The 23,921-nt window shown below is 39.4% G+C and overlaps 3 protein-coding genes across 3 annotated transcripts; all 3 read right to left on the reverse strand.

Moving 5' to 3' along the window:
* Positions 1 to 1,231: 1,231 nt before the first annotated feature.
* On the reverse strand, positions 1,232 to 4,630 carry LOC137711646 (DNA polymerase epsilon subunit B). Its single transcript, XM_068450900.1, has 13 exons — positions 4,448 to 4,630; positions 4,164 to 4,338; positions 3,910 to 4,063; positions 3,679 to 3,810; positions 3,414 to 3,491; positions 3,087 to 3,191; positions 2,875 to 2,955; positions 2,645 to 2,775; positions 2,455 to 2,549; positions 2,243 to 2,342; positions 1,965 to 2,079; positions 1,746 to 1,856; positions 1,232 to 1,627 (listed from the first exon to the last, which is right to left on the reverse strand). The coding sequence occupies exons 1-13, from the start codon at positions 4,614 to 4,616 to the stop codon at positions 1,487 to 1,489; spliced, it is 1,587 nt and encodes a 528-aa protein (XP_068307001.1). The 5' UTR covers positions 4,617 to 4,630; the 3' UTR covers positions 1,232 to 1,486.
* Positions 4,631 to 10,212: 5,582 nt separating this feature from the next.
* Positions 10,213 to 18,996, reverse strand: LOC137710260 (pentatricopeptide repeat-containing protein At1g73400, mitochondrial-like). Its single transcript, XM_068449188.1, has 6 exons — positions 18,938 to 18,996; positions 17,450 to 17,735; positions 11,455 to 11,754; positions 10,880 to 10,942; positions 10,473 to 10,761; positions 10,213 to 10,430 (listed from the first exon to the last, which is right to left on the reverse strand). The coding sequence occupies exons 1-6, from the start codon at positions 18,994 to 18,996 to the stop codon at positions 10,213 to 10,215; spliced, it is 1,215 nt and encodes a 404-aa protein (XP_068305289.1).
* Positions 18,997 to 19,882: 886 nt separating this feature from the next.
* LOC137710650 (glutamate decarboxylase 4-like) lies at positions 19,883 to 23,528 on the reverse strand. The gene is made up of 6 exons (XM_068449731.1): positions 23,268 to 23,528; positions 22,938 to 23,142; positions 21,692 to 21,892; positions 21,113 to 21,581; positions 20,759 to 20,811; positions 19,883 to 20,634 (listed from the first exon to the last, which is right to left on the reverse strand). The coding sequence occupies exons 1-6, from the start codon at positions 23,354 to 23,356 to the stop codon at positions 20,134 to 20,136; spliced, it is 1,518 nt and encodes a 505-aa protein (XP_068305832.1). The 5' UTR covers positions 23,357 to 23,528; the 3' UTR covers positions 19,883 to 20,133.
* Between the last annotated feature and the right edge of the window lie 393 nt (positions 23,529 to 23,921).

Consider the following 23,921-nt stretch of genomic DNA (forward strand, 5'->3'; position numbering starts at 1 on the left):
TAAAATCTCTTTCTGCTCAATATTGTGAAGAGCAACTTACGCAATCAAATTTTTATATTTAAAATAGGGAAATGTTATTGGCACTCCAAAAATCTCATTTTACACTCCTCACAAGTGTATTTTTCTTTCCAAATATAGAAAGTTTGGAGTGTAGAATAAGAATTTTGGAGTGCCAATAACAATTCCCTTAAAATATTGTATAAGTATTTTATTATACATTATGAATATTATATAATACTATATAAACTTTTTATAATATATTTTATATCATAAGTTGAACTAATATGATGGTAATATCACTTGAATATATGAGTGATTTGTAGATGAATGATTGTTTGGTTCCTTGTATTGAGAAAAATATATTATGATGTTTTGCTTAATAGTTTTGTAAATATTATCTGCTTATATTTATTAATTTTTAATATTTATGTGAGACCCTCCTCACATAAAATCCTGATTCCAACACTAACAATAACACTTCTGTTTGAAAAACACAAGCAGTTGTGGCCAATTCTTGACTTGATTAGGTTTATAAATGGAGCTTCCACTATTGTATTAGAATTGTTGTTGAAGAAAACTTTAGTACATAGTATTAGTTGGAAAGTATATAAGTGGCTAGTGCTCAATGTAAAAAATGCACTAGAGATACCATTTCTTTCGGCTGAAGTGTTGATTGACGCAATAAGCTCACAAGTCCAACATGATTCCGACATTTTTCATGTTGAAATTTGACTAATGGACATCCTCCCTAATCTTTCATTTACAGAAATATTACCACTAGGAAATTATGAATCTTTAGGTATACTCAAGGGTACAGCATCAGTTTTTTTTACTTTCAAGTTTGAAGTAACTTTTAAAATCAATCACAATGTTTTAATTTTTCTTTTCACATTGCGTTATAAAGTTTTGAAATCAATTTTTCATATTCCAAAACAACTCATCACACATTTTGGTTATAATAGTATAAGTGTGGCTTCTACACTGTCTAAAAACGTGTCCTACGTTCAATTTAACGAAAGGTCAAATAGTTAGATAACTAACAGACATAAATTCATATAAATTTAGTATCTCGTGATGTGACTTCATATTCCTTTTCAGAATTCACCTAAAACATAAGTGTACGGTTAGCTGTAAATTCAATGAAATTAGCTGAGGCCACTAAGTTTACAGCAGCAGTAAATGTTCAAGTTAGGTGCATGTTTGAAATGTCGAGCTCTTTGCCACGTTGTATTTCCACAAAGAATGTAATTATTTGTAAAACCCTGCTACCTCTGATTTTGATGTTCCAGTCAAAACATCATGATTCATGATGGTAAATACAAAGTGGTACCTCTAACGCTAAATCGGGACGGCTCACATGAAGTGGACATGCCAAGTCAGCAGTTTCTAAAATTAATCAAGCAATGCTATGTGAGAAACTTAAAACACATGACATCATGTTATTGATTCCAAGTGCTAATTTCGCTAACCGACAGATGAATTGTGACTACAAGGACGACAGTTCGACTTCCTGGGTGCAGGGACGGAATACCACAAAGGTACTATCACTTGAGAAGGAACCAGGATTAAAACAAGTGATTCCTGTGTATTTGAAAGCCTTCTGGTCACTTCTGTCACCTAAAACTATCTGCACAGCAAGATCAAAGAATAAAAGAAATCTTAGACCTCCCAAAATTTAGAGCACCTAAACTAAATCAAAACTGAAAAAAAAAAAAATTGAAAGCCAGATCGAATCTTAGAATTACCGTGTCGGGAGTCGGATAGAGGTAAAGCGAGTGATCGTAATTCCAAATGATGGGTTGTACAGTAAGAGGGAGTGGGCAGAGATGACATTGATGGGTTATGGTGGCAACAAGCTGTGACAAAATGAAAAATCGAGAACCCGTTAAGTTTCCTTGGTGATCATGCACGTTAGTCAACAAGATATTGACAATGTTAGATAGATAGAGAGGGAGAGATGTTACATGCTCAAAGTGATCATCAGTTTCTACTGTACAAGGGGGAACCAGACAGGAACGACGCATTCTGTAGAGCAGATCTTGACGGAAAAATACAACCTCCTTGGTACCCAACTTTAATCTGCATTCAAGAATGGTAAGTCATTGATCAGCAGGACCACTGAAAATACAAGCACAGAAGAAACTTTGTATCTCAAGAACCACAAGGTACCCTGGTGAGAGATAAATTCTTTTGTCTTGGAATTTATTGTAGCCAACTGAATCAGTGCTCAGAAAACACATACCTGCAAGGATTACTGGAAAATATGGCATTTGGAATGTGAGTTTGAAGCTCTTCCGTTAAATATTTTGGTAAGGCATTCCTGGGCAGAGCTGTTGAAGGGCCTGAAATTATCAAAAAGCACAGATTAATCAAGTATGTACCCAGACTCTACGCACAGTTTTTAAGAAAGACTTTTTATCTTTGGAGCAGCATATTAAAACAAGCGTCGTATACCTGCATCATCAGGACCTGGGATAAATAGAAAACAACTACCCTCTACTAGCCGTGGATGGGCTGCAATCATCTTCCCTAGCTTGCCAAACTGCAACCTGCAGGTCTAGGGAGCTCAGTATTGCGTATACTGACGTGAGACAGAAAAGACTATCCAGAGTAACAAAATAAATCTTATCAAAATATTCCTGACCTGAGACTGGAGAAAGAATGAAAAGCAAGATTACATGGGCGAGAGCAAAAATTCCCCATGAGAACAAATAAGCATGGTACAAATTCTTCATCCTCAAAGGCACTGAATACTGTCTCTAGCTTTCCCATAGCCTTGTCAAATAAGAAAAGAATTATCAACGTAATGTTGAGAAACTCTGCGAAAATATACAAGTCATTAGCATATTTCATAAGAAAAAGAATGTTAGTCACCTCTTCATCGTCGAGCCAAACGTCAGATAGTATGACAACATTGTCATTAGCTACTGTCCTATCCAACTTTGCAAGTCTAAGCTGTTTAAAGTGTAAAGGAAACTATATATCCACAATATCCTTTGGCTAGTCTATAAAGTTCAACAATCATATACCAGCTATGTTTACAAAATTTTGAACAAGTCCAAATGACTACAGCAATTTTAGGATACAGTCTCCTCTTCTGTTAGAGAACTACTACCAAAAAAGTCATTCCCCGCAATAAATTGGAGGGACTCGTCTCTGGGCTCAAGCGGAGGAAATCCACAAGTAATCACCTTCACAAACAAAATAAGTGATTAGCTAAATCGATTACCACATTATGATATGAAAATTCAGCCTCTCGCTAGGTGAGAATAAGTAGTTCGGAGGAGGAGCTAATAAATGTTCTACCTTGGGAATTACAAGATATTAAGTACTGGTATTTTGAAAACTAAATTCTAGTAAAAGTATGTGCGGTTTTTATTAAGAGTGTAGAGAAGCAAAGGATGTTAGCTAACCTGAAAGACACCCTCTAAAAGCATCTCACCTTCTGCGACAACTATTGTGTTCTCCACGAAAAACCCTGCAGTTATCTGGTATGCATTGTCAAAGAAAATGATCATTTAACACTTTTCATTTGACTGAACCTCAACTTTGGAGTTTACGATTCAGGCATAGCCATAACTCATGGCACAACTGAGTCTCTATCAAAAAGACACGGAATCAATGAGGGTCATAAAATCAACACTGAGGTTATCAATGATTAGAGTGCGTAAAGGATATTGCATTCGATAAGTCGATTTCCACAGACGAAGAAAGGTCTTCCAAGTAAAAATGGCCATCCTCCAACTGAGATATCAGACCCATCACCCATCTCCTTCCGGTTTGCCCAATCAGAGACTGAATTGGAGATATCTGACCAGCATATCATATATATAAAGTTATTCAATTCAACCTTGGCGCTTAAAGGACCCCAATCAGAGTTGCTCAAAGAAAGAAAATGTGAGTACCAACCTCGCGGCGACCTGAATCCGACGATTTAGAACCAAATGCTGGTCTGGAAAACTCCTTTTGGCGAGAGATAATCTGGGAGAGCAAGAGAAACCTATCCTTGTACAGAGCCGATTTAGCCGATGCTTCGCCATGAATAGATAATCTCCCAGTATGCCTAAAATCAACCCGAAAAACGAAAAGAAAAACACATTAGCCTGTTGAAGACATTCACGTTACAAAGAATTAATGAATTGGTTGGCCAAAAAGAAACATACTTGTAGAAACTTTTCTTGATGGGATCGTATCGGAACTTTGGGACCTTGAAGGCATCAATTATGTGCCAATCAGGTTCAGAGGTACTACCACCACCGTCATCATCGCCGTCGTAGACGGCCGCATCAGCACGCGACAGTTTGGTAACGAGGCGGTGCACCGTCTCCTTGTCCTTTCCTGCAATCCCCAAGAAAAAGACGCAATCATTTGTTTAGGAAGAAGAAGAAGAGGAAATTGAAAATGATGAAGAAAAGGTGAAAATTGGAAGAAAAAATGGGGGGATTACGGGGTTGGGTCTCGAGGAAGTCGAGGAGGAGATCGATGGCATCGTCGTCGGGAGCAGAGTCGTCGAAATTGGACGCGAAGGAGAGGATCTCGTCGACGGCGTCCGGGTCAAGCGTGTACCCTCTGATCTTGCACTTCCTCTGCACCTTCTTCCTCCCCGAGCTGCTCATTTCTCTCTCTCTCTCTCTCTGGATTGGTAAGAGCTAAACCTAAAGGTACGGGGTTTCAGCGGCGTTTTGGGCGGGAAAATGTCATTCTTCCCTCTTTTTCCACATGGGGCGGGAAAATGTATCATCAACTTATGCGAAGTTCCCATTATGACCCTGTTTGTTTACAATCGCATTAAATTTAAATTTTAAAACATGATATATATATATATATATATATATATTTTTTTTTTTTTTTAATAAATCGATATTTTTATACTAAGAAAATGGGGAATTCGATTAAACCACACAATGGATAACTTAATTTGATAGTCATTCACAAGATTCGAACCTAAAACCTCTCATTTCAAATTAAGAAAAATACTGACCGACAACATAATACATATATTTAAATTTAAATTGTATCATCTACTTAATCTTTATTATTTGTTGCAAATTATATGTTTGGGAACGTTGGCAACTTTAATTTAATGAGATTTTCCAATGGAATAGTGTTTGAAGTTCTATCGAATCCCTTGAAGTTTCCCTCTACTTAAAAATTCTATTCTCTCGTGTCTAGCAGTCGGATCACTTGTCCGTCCGGCAACACAGGACCGAGACGTCCTTGTATTATTGTATGACCGAGACCCACCTCTGGTTCCATTGTGAGGGGGGTGCCGGCTGCCCATTCGCAAGTTGTCCATCTCGGACCTATATATCAATCATCATTGGAACCAAGGCAGAAACTGTAACAACCCATCCCGGAATTTACGTAAGAAAATGGGTATTTTTGTATTTTCACTAAGTTTGGGGGATACCTTCCTTTTTAAAATTGTTTTTGAACCTTAATTGGTGAGCCCAAGGGGCCCACCCCCTGTCTTGTGTCCCGGTTCCTTTTCCCTTTCTTTTGTTTTTTTCTGAAAAGTCTCTCTTCTCTCTTCTCTCTTTCTTCCTCTGATTTCTCCATCCCTCCCCTCTCGGTGCTCCTTCCTCCGACAAGAACACACACACACACACACACACACATACACACCCATGCCCACACCTATAGCTCTTTTCTAACCCCGTGGTTGTGTTTTGGACGTCAAACCATGAAGAAACCACCTCGGAGACATTTCCCAGTTTTCCAGCGAGCACCGCCCCTTTCGAGGCAATTTCCGGCCAAACCACGGCGAGTTGGCCGGCGTACGAGGTATCAATCTCTTCGTCTCGCTGAGTACTACAACTTTCCTTTTTGTTTCACCTAATTTCATTGAGTATTGAAGAAGTTACACTTAATTGAATCTTACCCAGTTTCCGAAATGCGAGGTATCAACCTCTTCGTCTCGCTATTTTCCGAAATCCGGCCTTCCCCCTCCTTGGAATCCGGCGAACTCCAAACCCAAGGCCTTTGGGCCTTTCCTGCCAAGCCCAAAACCCTGGTTGCAAGCCCAAACCCATTACCCTTTTAATTGGGGCATTGGGCCATGAGGTTTCAAACCCAAACCCACTTTCCTTCTAACCCAAACCCAACCCACCTAAAACCTAAACCCAATTACCCTAACCCAAAACCCTAAGGCCCTGACCCGTTGACCCGTAACCCTGACCCGTTGACTTGACCCGTTGACCGTTGACTGGGTTAACGATCAACGTTGACTTTGACCGTTGACTTTTTGGATTTTCGTGCGGGACCCCTCCTAGGCTAATTTCGACGTCCTGAACCCGTTTCCGATGTTCGTTTTCCCAAATTCAATCGTTTGAGTAGTGTTTGACTAAATGTACCGTTTATGTGTTTAGGGGCGTTTAATTGTGGCGTTTCCGTCTTCGCTAGTTGCGTGGCTCTTCGGCAGCTAAGTACTGTGAGTGGACCCCTTCTAAAAATGCATGTTTTCATAGTATAAATGCATACATGAAAAGCATGATTTGATGATTATGTTTTATGAAACGTTTTGAGATAACATGTTTACTGAGGCTAGTTTGAATTATTACTATTTTTCCTATAACCCATGTTCTTATAGAATATCTTATGGATGACGATATGATATTTAGAACATGTTTAGAACACTTCTTTATAGTATAGATGATGGATGACTTTATACTATGAAGTTGATTTTCAATATATGTCTGTTCACTGGTTTTGTACTTACCTAGTGATCCTTTCCGCTACAGGACGTAGGGATAGATCCGGTCCGTCTCGGGCGACGGTTTGGTGTTGGCATAGGGCCTGGAGTGTGTTTTCCTCTGACTGTCTGCTCAGAGACGGGGAGCCGGCAAGGGGCCTGAAGTGCATTTTCCTCTGACTGTGTGCTCAGAGACGGGGAGCCGGCATGGGGCCTGAAGTGTTATATCGGACATTCACTAGTGATTACTATTTTATGCGAATGATGATTTGAGATATTGCACGACATGCTAGGTTTCGGAAAACCTATGTTTATCATTATATTTGTGTTTTCATAAAACCTGGGGGTTAGTATGTTGATAACTATTTTATTATATATATCAACTTGGTCCACTCATGTTTGTTTTGCGCCCCCTTCAGGACTTAGAATCGAGGCATACAATCCCGACATCCAGGCACTTCCGCATCGGCATCTTCGAGTTCTCTCAGTGTAGGACCCACTCCTTTGTTTCATTCAATTTTATATTATTTTCTTCTAGTGTTCTAGATTAGAGGTGTGCTCTGAACACGGTCCTTATTTTCAGCATTTGCACTTAATAAATGGCTTTCGTCACCCTCGGGTGTCGGCCAGCACGTGCTTATCTTAGTATTCGGGGAATATCGGGGTCGGGGCGTGTCAGAAACACAATGTTGATTTCTGAATTTTCATCACGCATTTTCTCCACTTTCTCATCACCCTCAACTAGCAGCTCTACTATGTTGTGCCTTGGCTGATTATCTTCACCAACATACAAACCCACAGTTCAATAGTTTAAAATACAAGAAATAAAGACACCGAGAAATTTACGAGGTTCGGCAAAAACCTGCCTACGTCCTCGGAGAGATATTACTCTTCACTATGAGAAAAACAGTACAAGTTACACATGAGTTAAATCGACATAACCCAATCACATATCCCTTGTACACCCACTCACAGAATTTTCCCAAGAGCCTCACTCTACCCCAAGAGTTCTTTCACAAGAGACCTTTCACTCTAGCTCTCTTGATTTCTCTCACCCGTACCCATGGTAGAGCCAAATGCTCTCACCATCTCTTTGGATGCTTTTCCTCTTCCAAACCTTCTCCCTCGGCAAGCATTTAAATAAAAATCAACCCCTTTTCTTCTCCTCCTTTCTTCCACCCGAAAGCCAAATAATTATGGCTTTGAAAAAGCCACAAAACAAGGAACAAATCAAGCCACAAAATAAGGAACAAATCAAGCCACAAAACAAGGAAACATAATCCTCATCATGATGTTCCCTCATCAATATTGTTTTGTTTCCTAGCCTAATTTGGCCACTATCCAACAATCTCCACCTTGGCCAAATTCGAAAACATCACAGAGACTCGAATCAACACTCACCATAAGCACCCAAAGTACAAACTAAGGACAACGGTAACTAAATCAAATTCCCCAAACTTTCTGGTACTCATAATGATCTCCACCTCGACTCAAACTGTACCAAAGTCCATTGGCCTTACATACCAGCATGCACACTCTGAATCAACCTCGTTGGTCCTGTTTCGATTTAGTCACTGCCAATGCATGTGCAGCTGCTGCAAGCAAAAAAAAAAACATTTAGCTCCAGACAGGATCTCGACACATCCTCGTCTCCTCCAGCAGGTTTTCCTCTTCTTCATTGTCTGCAACTTGGAAACTTGTCAGTGCACCCATTTCCAGCAACACCCGTCGAGCCAGACAAACATTCCTCACACTTCTCATTCTTCAGGACCATCTCATCACCTGTGAATCCCATAGCTCCACTTGCTGCAAAACCCCTGCAACACTTGAGACTATACATCACCAGGAGATGTGTTGCTTTGAGTACCTAGAGGGCATACTCGAAGTCTTCCGCCACAAAATTGCTGCTACCTGGACCAAGATCATCCTTTCTTTTTCTCAAAGGACAATTTATCTTTTTATGCCTGAATTCTTTGCAGTCATAGCATTGTGGTCCCTTGCCTTTGGAGCTTGATTTGAACCTGCTGTCTCTCTCAAATCCTCCTCCCAATTTTCTTCCATGATTCCAACCTTGAACAGCTAAAGCAGTCTCGTGCCCACCATCAACAATGGTCTTCCTCTTTTGTGTATCATAAGACACCAAAGAAGCCTACACCTGCTCCAAACTTACTGTATCTTTTCCATGCAATAAGGTTGTCACAAGATTCTCATACGAATCTGGAAGTGAGGTAAGAAGTAAGAGGGCTTTATCTTCTTCCTCAACCTTAACATCAACTTTCCTCAATTGATCCAAGTATCCATTGAACACATTCATGTGGTCCATGAGATTCCCGCCTTCATCCATCTTCAGCTTGTACAGCTTCCTATTCAGATGTAACTTCTTGGTCAAACTCTTAGCAATATAGAGTTTTTCCAACTTCTCCCACAGTGCAGGCGCAGAATCTTCATCCATAACATTGTTGATAATGTTATCAGCTATGCAGTGTCGAATCGTGCTAACACAACGCGACTCCAGCTCCTCCCACTGGTCATCTGTCATTTCTTTAGGCTTCCCATCTTTTCCCTTCAAAGCTCTAACCAAGCCTTGTTGAGTTAAGACATCCTTTATTCTCATCTGCCAGAGAGTAAAACTGCCCTTCCCATTAAACTTCTCAACTGAAAACGACATGTTTGTAGTCATCATGGTGAATAATAAATCTGAACCTTCAATGAACCAAAGCTTCCAACAAAGCTCTGATACCAATTGTTGTGCCTTGGCTGATTATCTTCACCAACATACAAACCCACAGTTCAATAGTTTAAAATACAAGAAATAAAGACACCGAGAAATTTACGAGGTTCGGCAAAAACCTGCCTACGTCCTCGGAGAGATATTGCTCTTCACTATGAGAAAAACAGTACAAGTTACACATGAGTTAAATCGACATAACCCAATCCCATATCCCTTGTACACCCACTCACAGAATTTTCCCAATAGCCTCACTCTACCCCAAGAGTTCTTTCACAAGAGACCTTTCACTCTAGCTCTCTTGATTTCTCTCACCCGTGCCCATGGTAGAGCCAAATGCTCTCACCATCTCTTTGGATGCTTTTCCTCTTCCAAACCTTCTCCCTCGGCAAGCATTTAAATAAAAATCAGCCCCTTTTCTTCTCCTCCTTTCTTCCACCCGAAAGCCAAATAATTATGGCTTTGAAAAAGCCACAAAACAAGGAACAAATCAAGCCACAAAATAAGGAACAAATCAAGCCACAAAACAAGGAAACATAATCCTCATCATGATGTTCCCTCATCAATATTGTTTTGTTTCCTAGCCTAATTTGGCCACTATCCAACATACTAATCCTCCTTCCGTAATCCTTCGCAAAAACAATCCAAAATACAACATTCGGGACTTGTTGGCAGAAAATTCTCCATGTTGGGTTTGAACTACATTCACTCCAGTTCCAGCCCAAGGCATAGCTGACCTGGTACAACATCAAGATTTTATCTCAAAACATCAGGGAAATTGGTATAAACTTCATCAGCTCTCTCTCAAACTCATGCTCTTCCGTTTCTGGTTCAATGCAAAATGTCTTGCCATAGAAGGATTATAGAACTTTCTCATACGACTCGAAAGCCTGTGAATGGATCGAAGATCACCAACCACTGAAAGCTCCATCAGAAACGAATCAAACTTGCTGTAAGGCAATTTCATTTCCTTGTTTACAACGTCTTCCAATAGGCAACATGCATCTTCCACTTTATTGCAATAAAAAAGCCCTTCAATCATCATTCAAGTACCAGTGTCCTGTGCGCAGCCCCTCTTATCCATCTCATGCCAAGTCTCAAATGCTCCATCAGGATCACTCATCTCAAAATACATTGAAATCAGCATGTTATAAGTCTGCACACTAGGCATACAACCTCCATCTATCATCCTTCCGTAAAGCCTAAGTGCTTCATCTCTCTTGTTATTGTTACAAAGGACCTTGAGAAAACAGTTATATGTAACTATGTCAGGAGGGTAACCTTTGTTCCCCATCTCTTGCAAAAACTTACAAGCCTCCACCACCTTCCCGGCCAAACATCCCTTCAAGTAGCTCCTTGTATGTAGAAACATCAAGATGACAACCACTGTTTATCATGCTGGACAAGAGCCACAATCATAATTGCATAAGTTTTTGTGGTGGGAGAAGAAAGCGTAGAACCTTTCGTTCGCATGAATTCAAAAACTTGAGCTGCCTCAGAAACCATCCCTTGTAAGACATATTCTGAAATCAAAACAACAAGATATTAGGATCACGAACAAATCAAATCAATATAAAATAGAGATGAACTAAATATATTGAACTTATCTGTAGAATACAAAAGACATGGCTCTTCCAGATGACAAAAGATGAGTTCACAAGGTTGCCTTCTCCTTCTAATACTCCAAAATATCCCTCTACTATATGAATAGGTTTTAGTATTCTGAGGAATTCAATGTATGGAAGCAGGAACTTAACCTAGTATTTATATACCCTTGGGATTTGATCATAGACGGCCTATTATTGGCTAAATCAAACCCTATCACTTAAGTGTTCAAGTCCCACTATGATACTATATCTTTCTAACGAAATCCATCAGATTTCTTTAGGTCAATTGTAAAGGATAAGACTCCATAATCTTTATTTCATTAGGACCGTCTGATTACTTAAATTGTTCACAGCTCAATAAACAAGTGGCCTACAACATAAGTAATTCAATACATCATTCATTGTCATTCACAACCTTATATCCCTGCCTTGCAAAAGGCATCAATGGCAGTAGTGTATGTGAAATTATCAGGTGTATGACCCTCTTGGATCGTCTCTTCCAGCAGCCTCATTCCTCTAGTCAGGTTCCTAACTCTACACCAACCAAAAAACAAATTGTTGTATGTATTAGCATCAGGCTTAACCTTTTTCCTCACCCTCCGTAACATGTCTTGGGCATCCTGAACCAGACTACATTTACACAAAGCATCCAACAGCAGGTTCAAGGCATTGATTTCCGGCTGCGTCTTCGCCCTTATCCTCTTCTTCTTGGCAAATTTCTGCAGATACTGTTGAATAATTGGCCAAGTGGCCAAGTGGACAAATGTCCAAGAAAACTTTAGGTGATTAAACAAAACAAAAGAAAAAAAAATGGACAACACATTCCTTGTTTTGGGGAGGAAAATGGGAAAAGTTGTTTTGTTGTCTTCAACCCGTGAATGTTGGTTCAAAAAGGAGAAGAGAGGTTGCTTTTTAAATAGAAATAAGGAGAGTTGCAGATAGCTCATTTCGGTTGTGTGGGAGAGAGAGAGAAGAGAGCTGCTGCCCTTTTGTTTTCAGAGGAGAAAAATAGAGAGAAAAATTCAGAGAGTTGTAGTCTTGCAGAGAGCCCAAAGAGAAGAACAAGTTGCTGCTTCAATTGGTTAGTAATTATCCACCAAAGTAGTTGTTGTTGTAATAGCTTTGAGCTATATGTATAGAGAAGAAATTATTCATTATATTTCTTTCTCTATTTGTTTCTTTGGTGTGTGTGAGCTATTGGGTGTATTGGGCTTTTGGGTTGTGAGATTGCCAACACTTTGTAAACTCCCATTTGGTTGATAGTGGATTATTGGGTGAGCTCCTACTGCTCCGAGGACGTACTCCAGTTACACTGACTGTGGAGGAACCTCGTTAAAATCTTGGTGTTATTTTCTATATTGTTCTTGCATTTCATTTGATATATTTTCTATGGGTTAGCTTGAGTTGGTTCCGCGTGGTTTGGTGCTATCCTAGCACAACAATTGATATCAGAGCACTGGTTGCTCTTGGGTACTGTCTAGTTGCCAAAGATGTCAGACGGGCAAGATGAGAATCCTTTTGGAAGCAACTCCGGGTTTGCAAGAACTACGGTGCAAAATGCAAAGTTCGAAGTGGAAAAGTTTGATGGCACAAACAACTTCGGGATGTGGCAATGTGAGGTTAAAGATGTGTTGGCTCAACAAGATCTTCTTGCCGCCTTGGGAGAGAAGCCTGAAGCTATGTCGAAACTGGAATGGGAGAAATTAAATTTGTGGGCTTGCTCTTCAATTTGGTTGTGCCTTGCAAAAACTCAGAAGTATTTTGTGATGCGGGAGACTTTGGCAAGTGTGTTGTGGCAAAAATTGGAAGACAAGTATATGACGAAGAGTGCAGAGAACCGGCTACACTTGAAGAAAAAACTCTACCGCTTCCAATACAAAGAAGGTACAAAAATGATTAGACACCTTGATGCTTTTAATAAGTTGATTGCCGACTTGTTAAATTTAGATGAGGATATTAAGGATGAAGATAAGGCCTTAATATTGTTGAATTCCTTGCCGGACTCTTATGAGCATTTTGTTACCACTATTATGCATGGTAAAGAAACTGTGAAATTTGAAGATGTGTCAAATGCCTTGATGAATTATGAAATGAGGCATAGAGATAAAAATCATGATAGTACCTCTGAAGCTTTATTTGTTAGAGGTAGATCATCGGAGAGGAGATCCTCTTCTAGCAGGAAAAAATCACAGTCTCGACCTAGAGGAAACTCTAAAGGTAGAAAACCTTTGGAAAGGGATGAATGTGCCTTTTGTCGTAATAAGGGTCATTGGAAGAAAGATTGTCCTAGATTGAAGACCAAAGGCAAAGAAAGTTTTGAAGCTAATGTTGTTGAGGTTGAAACAGATTTTTCTGATTTTGCTTTAACCACTTCCTCATCATTTGATTGTGCTACTAAGTGGGTGTTGGATACGGGTTGTACTCATCATATGACTCCTCACAAGGATTGGTTTTCAAGCTTGAAAGAGTTTGATGGCGGTGTTGTGTTCATGGGAGATGACAATCCTTGCACAACAAAAGGGATTGGTACAGTTCGTTTGAAGTTGCATGATGGCATGGTTAAAGAGTTGACAGGTGTTCGGTATGTACCGAATTTGAAGAAAAATCTTATTTCTTTGGGAACTTTGGAAGCCAAGGGCTTCAGGTTTCATTCAGATGGGCAGACATTGAAAGTGACTTATGGTGCACTTGTTGTGATGAAAGCTCCTCGATGTGGCCATTTGTATTTATTGCAAGGTAGCACTGTGACAGGTGAAGCGTCTGTAGTCTCAGAAAATATGGGCACATCCGATTCTGATACTACTAGACTGTGGCATATGAGGTTAGGCCATGCTGGTGAGAGAGCTCTACAAGGGCTTGTGAAACAAGGTCTTCTAAAAGGTGCCACGACTTGTAAGCTTGATTTCTGCGAGCATTGTGTCTTGGGAAAACAAACTAGAGTGAAGTTTGGTACTGCTGTACATCAGACGAAGGGCATTCTTGATTATGTGCATTCGGATGTTTGGGGTCCTACAAAGACTCCCTCTTTGAGTGGTAGACATTGGTTCGTGACCTTTGTTGATGATTATTCAAGAAGGTCTTGGGTCTACACTATGAAGCACAAGAGTGAGGTGTTGAGCATTTTCTTGGGTTGGAAGAAAATGGTTGAGAACCAGACTGGGAGAAAGATTAAGATTTTGAGATCGGATAATGGTGGTGAATACACATCCGACCCTTTCTTTAAAGTTTGCAAAGAGGAAGGGATTGTGAGACATTTTAGTGTCCGGGGAACTCCACAACAAAATGGAGTTGCAGAAAGATTGAATCGAACCTTGCTTGAGAAGGTTAGATGCATGTTGTCTCAGTCGGGTTTGAGCAAGTCATTTTGGGCAGAGGCAGTTACTTATGCATGTCACATCATCAACCGATTACCCTCAGCTGCTGTTCAGGGTAAGACGCCAATGGAGGTATGGACTGGAAAACCTTCTACTGATTATGATTATATTCGTATTTTTGGTTCACCTGCTTATTTTCATGTAACTGAAAATAAACTTGATCCTAGAGCCAAAAAGGCTATCTTTCTTGGTTTTAGTAGTGGTGTCAAAGGTTACAGGTTATGGTGCCCGGAGATGAAGAAACTTGTAATCAGCAGAGATGTGACATTTGATGAAGAAAATATGTTCAGAGACTCTGAAAAGAATGTGAAAGATGTCCAACAGGTGGAGCTTGAGAAAGTTGCCTCTAGTACTTCAAATCCTATTTCCGCTGATGTCGAAGCCACTACAAGTGAAGAAGTGGGAGACCATGAGGATGTTGAAGAAGTTGAACTTGAAGATTCTATTCAAGTTGAAGAGCAAGTTTCACCTCAAGAGTCTATTGCCAAGAACAGAGGAAAAAGACAAATTACCAAGCCAGCTCGGTATAGTGACTATGTTGCTTTTGCTCTTCCTATTATCACTGATGAGATTCCATCCAATGTTGAGGAAGCCATTGAGAGTGAGGAAAATGAGAAGTGGTGCAATGCCATGGGCGACGAGATGAATTCTCTCATGAAAAACAAGACTTGGGAGTTAGCTAAATTGCCTAAGGGTAAGAAAGCTATTGGTTGCAAATGGGTGTATGCCAAGAAGGAAGATGCTGATGAGAAAAGCAATGTGAGATTCAAAGCAAGATTAGTTGCTAAAGGGTATGCACAAAAGGAGGGCATTGACTACAACGAAATATTTTCTCCAGTTGTGAAGCACTCCTCAATTCGTATTATGTTAGCTCTTGTTGCACAATATGATCTTGAGTTTGTGCAACTCGATGTGAAGACGGCTTTCCTACATGGTGATTTGAATGAAGAGATCTATATGTGTCAACCGGATGGGTATAAAGTGAAAGGGAAAGAGAATTTGTTTTGCAAGTTGAAGAAATCACTTTATGGCTTGAAGCAATCTCCAAGACAATGGTATTTGAGGTTTGATAAATTTATGAGAGGCCAAAATTATTCTAGAAGTCAATATGATCATTGTGTGTACTTCAAGAAGTTGCAAGATGGGTCTTTCATTTATTTGTTGATATATGTTGATGATATGTTGATTGCCTCAAAGAATGTTGAAGAGATTGAGAAATTGAAGAAGCAAATGAAAAATGAGTTCGAGATGAAGGATCTTGGTGAAGCAAAGAAGATCCTTGGCATGGAGATCACTAGAGACAGAGAGAAGGGTTTGGTTTGTTTGAATCAAAGACAATACCTTGAGAAGTTGATTCGGAAGTTTGGAGTTCATGATTCAACTAAACCTGTTAGTACCCCTTTGGCTCCTCATTTTAAATTGAGTTCTCTACAATGTCCTAAAGCTGATAAAGAGAAGCTACAAATGAAAAATATACCATATGCAAATTTGGTTGGTAGTTTGATGTATGCAATGGTATGCTCTAGACCGGATATTGCTCATGCAGTTGGCATGGTGAGTCGATATATGCATAATCCTGGTAAAGAGCATTGGAATACAGCTAAGTGGATATTGAGGTATCTCCATGGTACTCGAGATGTTGGTTTATGCTTTGAGAGGGATGACTCTGGTATTGGTCATTTTGCTGTTGGTTATGTTGATTCAGATTATGCAGGTGACCTGGATGGAAGGAAATCTACTACAGGCTATGTGTTTACTATGGCTAAAGGGCCAGTTTGTTGGAGGTCCATTTTGCAGTCGTCTGTTGCCTTGTCTACTACAGAGGCTGAATATATGGCAGTTGCTGAAGCTATAAAGGAGGCCATTTGGATACATGGACTGATTAGAGATTTGGGGGTTGATCAGAAGCAGGTGGAGGTACATTGTGATAGTCAGAGTGCCATTTATTTGGCTAAGTATCGGGTTCATCATGCGAGGACCAAGCACATAGATGTGCGTTGTCACTTTGTTCGTGAAGTAGTTGGTGAAAGGGAGATCATTCTCCAGAAGATTCCAACTAAAGACAACCCCGCTGATATGTTGACTAAGGTTGTTGGTGTAGCCAAGTTTGTTCATTGCTTGAACTTGGCTCACATTTTGCCTATATAAAGAAGGCGTTGAGCAGTAGGAGTTTTGGAGAATTGACTCGGCATGAGTTGTTCTCTTGCTAGTGTTTGGGAGTGATTTTTTGTGTCAATTGTGTTGGTTGGCTTATCATGGCGTTTTTGGAACTTGGCCAAGGTGGAGATTGTTGAATAATTGGCCAAGTGGCCAAGTGGACAGATGTCCAAGAAAACTTTAGGTGATTAAACAAAACAAAAGAAAAAAAAATGGACAACACATTCCTTGTTTTGGGGAGGAAAATGGGAAAAGTTGTTTTGTTGTCTTCAACCCGTGAATGTTGGTTCAAAAAGGAGAAGAGAGGTTGCTTTTTAAATAGAAATAAGGAGAGTTGCAGATAGCTCATTTCGGTTGTGTTGGAGAGAGAGAGAAGAGAGCTGCTGCCCTTTTGTTTTCAGAGGAGAAAAATAGAGAGAAAAATTCAGAGAGTTGTAGTCTTGCAGAGAGCCCAAAGAGAAGAACAAGTTGCTGCTTCAATTGGTTAGTAATTATCCACCAAAGTAGTTGTTGTTGTAATAGCTTTGAGCTATATGTATAGAGAAGAAATTATTCATTATATTTCTTTCTCTATTTGTTTCTTTGGTGTGTGAGAGCTATTCGGTGTATTGGGCTTTTGGGTTGTGAGATTGCCAACACTTTGTAAACTCCCATTTGGTTGATAGTGGATTATTGGGTGAGCTCCTACTGCTCCGAGGACGTACTCCAGTTACACTGACTGTGGAGGAACCTCGTTAAAATCTTGGTGTTATTTTCTATATTGTTCTTGCATTTCATTTGATATATTTTCTGTGGGTTAGCTTGAGTTGGTTCCGCGTGGTTTGGTGCTATCCTAGCACAACAGATACGTGAGATGCTTTTCCGTGTATTGCTTCAAAATCTTTAAAAGAACCTCAACGGGAACGTTATTCTTGTCATGCGTCTTCGTATAATCCAGTAAATCACAAACTATTCGAAACTGCTTCACCTTATACCTCGTGCACGACAATATATCAAGCACTCGAACAACCAATGGAGTAGTCAATGGTAAACCAACATGATCAAGAGCTTTCTCCATATCACAATACGAGTGAGAGTTATCCATAATCGCCTTGTACAACTTATCGACATCATTTTCTATTAACTTTCCTTCGTCACCAACCCCATCAAAATCCAAACTTGACCGACTACAACACTTTCTGAACAAAAAGGACGCACATTGAGCTTAAATCCAGCAAGAACATCCATGGGTTGCGAAACTTTGACAAAACTTAAACCAGGGGTCCCTAGAAATGGCATGAAATGATAATATGAACACGCAGAGAGCATGTAATTTCGAAAACTTGATGTGGGTTCAATCGGGGATCTCAAATATCCAAAGAAATTGGCATTAGAAGTGCGGAGGGACAATGAGTGGTTCTTGAAAGTCAATAAATTGATAAAATATAGGCCTCACTGGTTTAGACCCAGAGCTAATGAGTCAGTTGGATAATGATAAACACAAAAACCCAGTAATAATTTTTGAGAGGGAGAGGGAGAGGGGGGAAGGTTTTGCAGAAAACAGAGAGTAATCACTCTCCAGCAGCGGATGGGCGTTTTGCAGTGGGCACTGGACGGTGGCTCAGTGAGGGAGTGTGTTTTGGTGGGCCTGGGCGTTTAGGGCTGGGAGACAGGGATCCAGTGGCAGAGGCCTCTTATTTGTCTATCAGGCTTGTTTGGTGGCACAGTGAGAGAGTTTTGCGTGTCATATTTTTTGTGGACCGAGCTCGTCTTGTTTTGCACGTTAAAAATCTGTCTCGTTTTCTGTGAGAGAAATCTGTTTTCATTTTGTGTGCAAAGATTCCGTCTCGTTTTATAGGCATCATGTTTGTCTCATTCTGCATGCGTAGTGTCTACCTCGTTTTGCATGCACAAAATTCGATCTTTTGCACCCACTAAGCAAGACTTTATGGAAATATTTTGCGTGAGAATTAAAGAAAATGTTGTAAGACTTTTGGATGTGATTCTACCGTTTTTTAGATTCCAAAATCATTTTTATTGATTTTTAAAATTGAAAAATAGAAAAAAGAATATAAACTAGTAGTGGGCCCCCAAAGAGATTTGTAGGTATTGAAAATCTTAAGAATGTTCTAAATTAATTTTATTAAAGGTGTGGTGCGACTAGAATGACTCAAATTTTGGGTTATCTTGAATCTTGTAAAAATCATCAAAATTCATGGGAAAATGTGGGTTATAACTCACATTTGTGAAAAAAATTGAAATTTTTAGTTTTAGGAAATATTTTGCCTACGAGTGAATGAAAATGTTGCAAGACCTTTAGATGTGATCCTACCGTTTATTAGGTCTTGGAACTATTTTTTTTATTTATTGATTTTTAAAGTTGAAAAAATAGAAAAATTACTGCAAGACGTAGTCACCGAAAGCATGTTGAGTGAAGTCATAAGCATTAGGATTGTCCATGATCTAACTTCTAATTAACTCCGCATAAATATCCCACTGGGCATGCTAAAATGTTCTCTCCCTAAATTAGCCATGAGCCTTGCTGGTAGGCCGAAAATTTACTTAAATATGAAATTGGAGATTGCAAGCATGCCACTATTAGTTATCGCTAGAAGACGAGATTTTGAGTGATGGAGATTGCCCTTAATTGACTTCTAACCAAAAAATTATGGCATTGAATAGAAGTGGCTCAACTTTAAGTTCTTTCGTTACCTTGCTTATTAAGAATTTTACTTATGTATATAATTAAATCACAAGAGCTCAGCTGCTCAAGCCTTGATTCAAATAGAACGAGAAATTGCTTAAGTGTTTTGTATTAAAATAACAATGATAAATGAAAATGAGATCTTGTATTGAAGTGCTAGTAACTATTACAAGAGAAAGGGAGAGAGAGAAATTTAATTACGAATACTTATAAAGACAACACAACTATGATGAGAGAACTTACACTATTGAGTAAAGCTTTGAAATAAAAGGTTGCTAAATAAAATAAAGCTTTAATTTGAAAATGAAAGATTGCAACAGTTGGTTTTGAGAGATTGAGTGCCCTCTCTCCTCTCATACTCTTCCACCATAAACGCTAGCCTTCGTCGTCCTCACCAAAATATCTTCTTTTTTATATTGCCTCACATACCACATGACTTTTCACTACTCAAAGACAAGTTTGCTCTTAATCGTCCTTAACCATAAAAAATAGATAATGCTAGAGAGATCAAATTTTTAAACCAAATTTGCAAATCAAATAACGTGTCACTAATGAGAAACAAGCATGTTAATCAACACTTAATTAATAACCTAATCATCTACAATCACATAATTTAGTTTGCAAATTTATTTAAAAAATTTTGATTTCCCCAACATTACTTGTTAAAAATACCAAAACCAACTTAGAATAGTGGGTTCCAAACACAGTTTCTGGGAAACCTACAGTAGTAGAGAGAGCATAGAGGGAAAGCAGATCCTCTTATACATGCATAATTTTACAGAGTCGTGAAAAAGTTGAGAACAAGCCAGTACCGTCCTTACGATTACACAGGCAAATCAAATAAGTCCTCAATTATTGAAGAAACCAAACACGATCACACCTTAAAATATTGCCTAGCATACGCCTGTTTTTCTCCCATTCACAAACTCCTTCCAGCGCGACACTACCTGTTGCTCAATCTCTGTCGCACTCTTATGAACAATAGGCTTCACAACCCCCTCGCTGCCGCGGACTACTTCATTGACAGTAGCCGTGACATGGGCGGTTTTGCTAGACACGTGGCTCGGGAGTGTGTCTATTTCCCTCATAACTTTGTCAATGTCTGAGACGAGCCTCTCCGCCAAACCCCGGCTGAAATCCTCCCTAATAACCACGCGAAGAACAGCTACATGTTCTGCATTGGCTGGCATCGTGTAGGCTGGAACTATCCATCCGAACTTCCTCAAACTATCGGCTACCTCGAACACAGTGTGCTTGCTGCTGTCTTTTAGAGAAAATGCCACGAGGGGCACTCCTATGTCTTTGGAGAGTATTTCAAACCGCCCTGTTTTCTCTAGTCCTTCTCTCAGCAATCTTGTATTCTCCATGCAGTTTATCATCACATTTTTGTAACCCTAATATATTTCGGGAAAGAGTAACAAATTACTCAGACAATAAAACATCATGTTGTGTAAAATCAAACCGGAGAACATTTTGGCTAACGTAGGTTTTTATGCATGAAATGGTAGCAAAGTTTACCTCAAAACCTAGTCGAATGAACTGATAATACTGAGCAATTATCTGGCTAGAACCTGCATGCAGTACAACATATATATGATGGAAGAATTACAATATGTGGTGAAGGTTAAGGGATCTTTTAGGGACTGATTGTATAGGAAGCACTTTTGCTCATAAGATTCAGCTTGGAATACGGAGATATAAGCACTGTGCTTCCATAGGAAGCACATGAAAATGTTTCCTCAAGAAGCGAATAGGCGCATATCGAGAAAGTGTTTTTGCGACCCAAAAGCAAACTAATTAACCAATCTTTATGAGCAAATGTGTACATACTCAATAGTACCTATTGATAGATAAAAGTATAATTCAATATACCTTTAGAAAAGTTGAGGGTGAAAGTGGGCTGATCAGATCCAAGGTAATTGATGTGAAACACAAGCTCGTCCGGCAAGTCCTCCTTACTCCTCCACACAACCCATCCAACACCGGCATATACAAGGCCATACTTGTGACCACTCACATTGATGCTCTTGACTAACGGCAAGCGGAAATCCCACTCGAGCTCAGGATACAGAAACGGAGCAATAAAGCCTCCGCTGGCAGCATCGACATGAATGGGAGTATCCCATCCCGTCTGCTTATTCTTTTCAGCAAGGAGATCATTAAGGAGCTTCACGTCTTCGAACTCTCCTGTTAGGGTTGAGCCTAGAATAGCAGCAACACAGATAGTATTCTCATCAACCATTTCAACTGCTTTCGTAGGGTCCATCACATAGTATCCCTCCGACAGCTTCACCTCCTTCAGCTCAACTTCAAAATACCTCGCGAATTTTTCCCAACAAACCTGCGAAACATAATTTGATCGAGAAATAACAGTAGGCATGCGTTAATAACCATTTAAATCTCAATTGAATACAGCTCGTAAATGCAAGTCATCAGAGAAAGAATTCTGACCTGCACATTAGCTCCGGTGACTATGTTGGGCTTATCAGAAGGCTTTCCCTCTCGTTTTCTCTTGTGTTGCCACTTCCTTTTGAAAGCTAGACCTGCCAACATTATTGCCTCTGAAGAACCTACTGTTGACACACCAACGGCAGTTTCGCCGTCCCCAATGGGAGCATTAAACAGATTTGCGATCATATTCACACACCGATTCTACATTTAAAGAGAAATAGAAAGAAATGTCAAGATTAACAAGCATGTCAAATATGAATTGGGACAATATATATAACAATAATCTTCTCATCCTGCAACTTTTAACTTAGAATTATTAGGTTTATAAATTATTTTAATGTTTAAAAGCATATTTCTTTTGGAGAACATGCTGGTTTTACAGTTACGAATAAAAGTTCTAATAAATTTTTATTTCTGTCCACATAGCATCAACAATCTTTTAAAATTTCAATTGAAGACGCAATGAATATACAAGAATAATTTTGATAGAAAAAACAAAAGATATATATGAAGGGTAATGCTAAGGAGATCAAATTTTTAAATCAAATTTGGTAAACCAAATAATGTAATTGTTAATAATTAAATTTTTACTTAAGTGTTGATTAACGTGATTATTTTTTATTAGTAACACATCATTTAGTTTTGAAAATATGATTTAAATTTTTGATTTCCATAACATTATCCAACATGAAATAGCGTGAATGTGCATTGGAAAATGGAAATAACCCAAACATATGCATCCAAATTAAGAGTTTAATTTCTTAAAAGATAAGGACTACTAATAAAATATACTGTTACTGGTGTTATTGAGCATGGACCATCCAATCCACTATCGGTGGATGTTCTAATATTAAGCCACGAAGTCATCAGGGTCTGCACACGGTGCAGCCATACGCTAATCTCTGCAGTCAAAGTTGAAGGTTGCTGTCAATACATAATGAATTGTTATCCTATCCTCAGTCTTCCTCTCACCCATAGATATGCGTTACCTAATGTCTGACTTGCATCCTCCAATACTTCCTAGATCTCGATGGCGTCTAAATTTGTTTGCAAATTAAGTTAACTTTATTATAATTAATATTTACATAGCGAGTAGTGAAGAAATGCGTGCGAGAGACTCTATATGCAACCAGTTGTATATATTTTTTACTTTCGACGAAAGATATATAGAAAAGACAAATGCAATATACAACCGATAACGCAAAATTTTTACCGTAGAAGTATAAGAAATGAAAGATGAGCTGACCTGGAGTTCAGTGGTGACAGGGTACTCATCCATGTCGACGTAATTTTTGTTCATGGAAGCCATCATCAGCCGATCGCATTCGGGCTCCATCCATGTCGTCACGAACGACGCCAAGTTCAGCCGCGGATTCCCGTCCAGCATGAGCTCGTCGTTTATTATCTGATACGCCGCGTCCTTTGGTATCGACGTCGCCGGCATCTGAAACCTACACAATTACACGTACGCATTGCTTAATTCTTGATAAAAACTCGGTACCTTTTCACTAATTATTTAGTATTTATTATTAAAAAAAAAAGGGCTATTAAGGAATTAAAGAGTGGAAGAACATACTTAGGGAGGTCGTTACGCACATATCTGGAAGCAAAGGTACAGTTCACCAGCTCTCCAAGACGGTCACCGGATGTCGTTGAGATCGCCATCTTAATAAATTATTAAATTTTAGGAAGAAAGAAGAAGAAATTAGGGAACAAAAATATGGGGCCTGGTTGCAGACTTGCAGTTGCAGGTAGGGAGAGGGTGGAGGAGGAACTGAGGAGAAGTTGATGCTATTTGCCTTTATACTGTTCTCTCAAAACTTTATGCGATAAAAGAAGGGGAAGGATTACCCTTATGTTTGTATGATCATAATTACATCACGTGTCAAACATAAAGGAAGAATAGACAGTTCTTGTCCAGAAAAAAAAGGCTAGCCGAATAATAAAAGCATAACGTAAAGCAGAATTAAGGACACGTACTGAAAATGCTTGGCCAAGTTGCCCATTTTACCCTGCGTTATTTTAAAGCGTCGCTACCGACTCATCTATCTGCTTTCCTGCCCCAGCTTGTTTTGATTTCTGTCCACCTTTGGGTCGGTAGGAAAGGACAGAAAGTCTTCAAGCGCACGTGGAGTCCATTCATTGGGTTAAATGCTTTTTATGACAGTTAACCCATGTGGACTCATTAATGGTTACGCGTGCATTTGTAGTAAACATACGTGGTTAAACT

This window comes from Pyrus communis, chromosome 12, assembly GCF_963583255.1.
Source record: "Pyrus communis chromosome 12, drPyrComm1.1, whole genome shotgun sequence".
NCBI classification, from domain to species: domain Eukaryota; kingdom Viridiplantae; phylum Streptophyta; class Magnoliopsida; order Rosales; family Rosaceae; genus Pyrus; species Pyrus communis.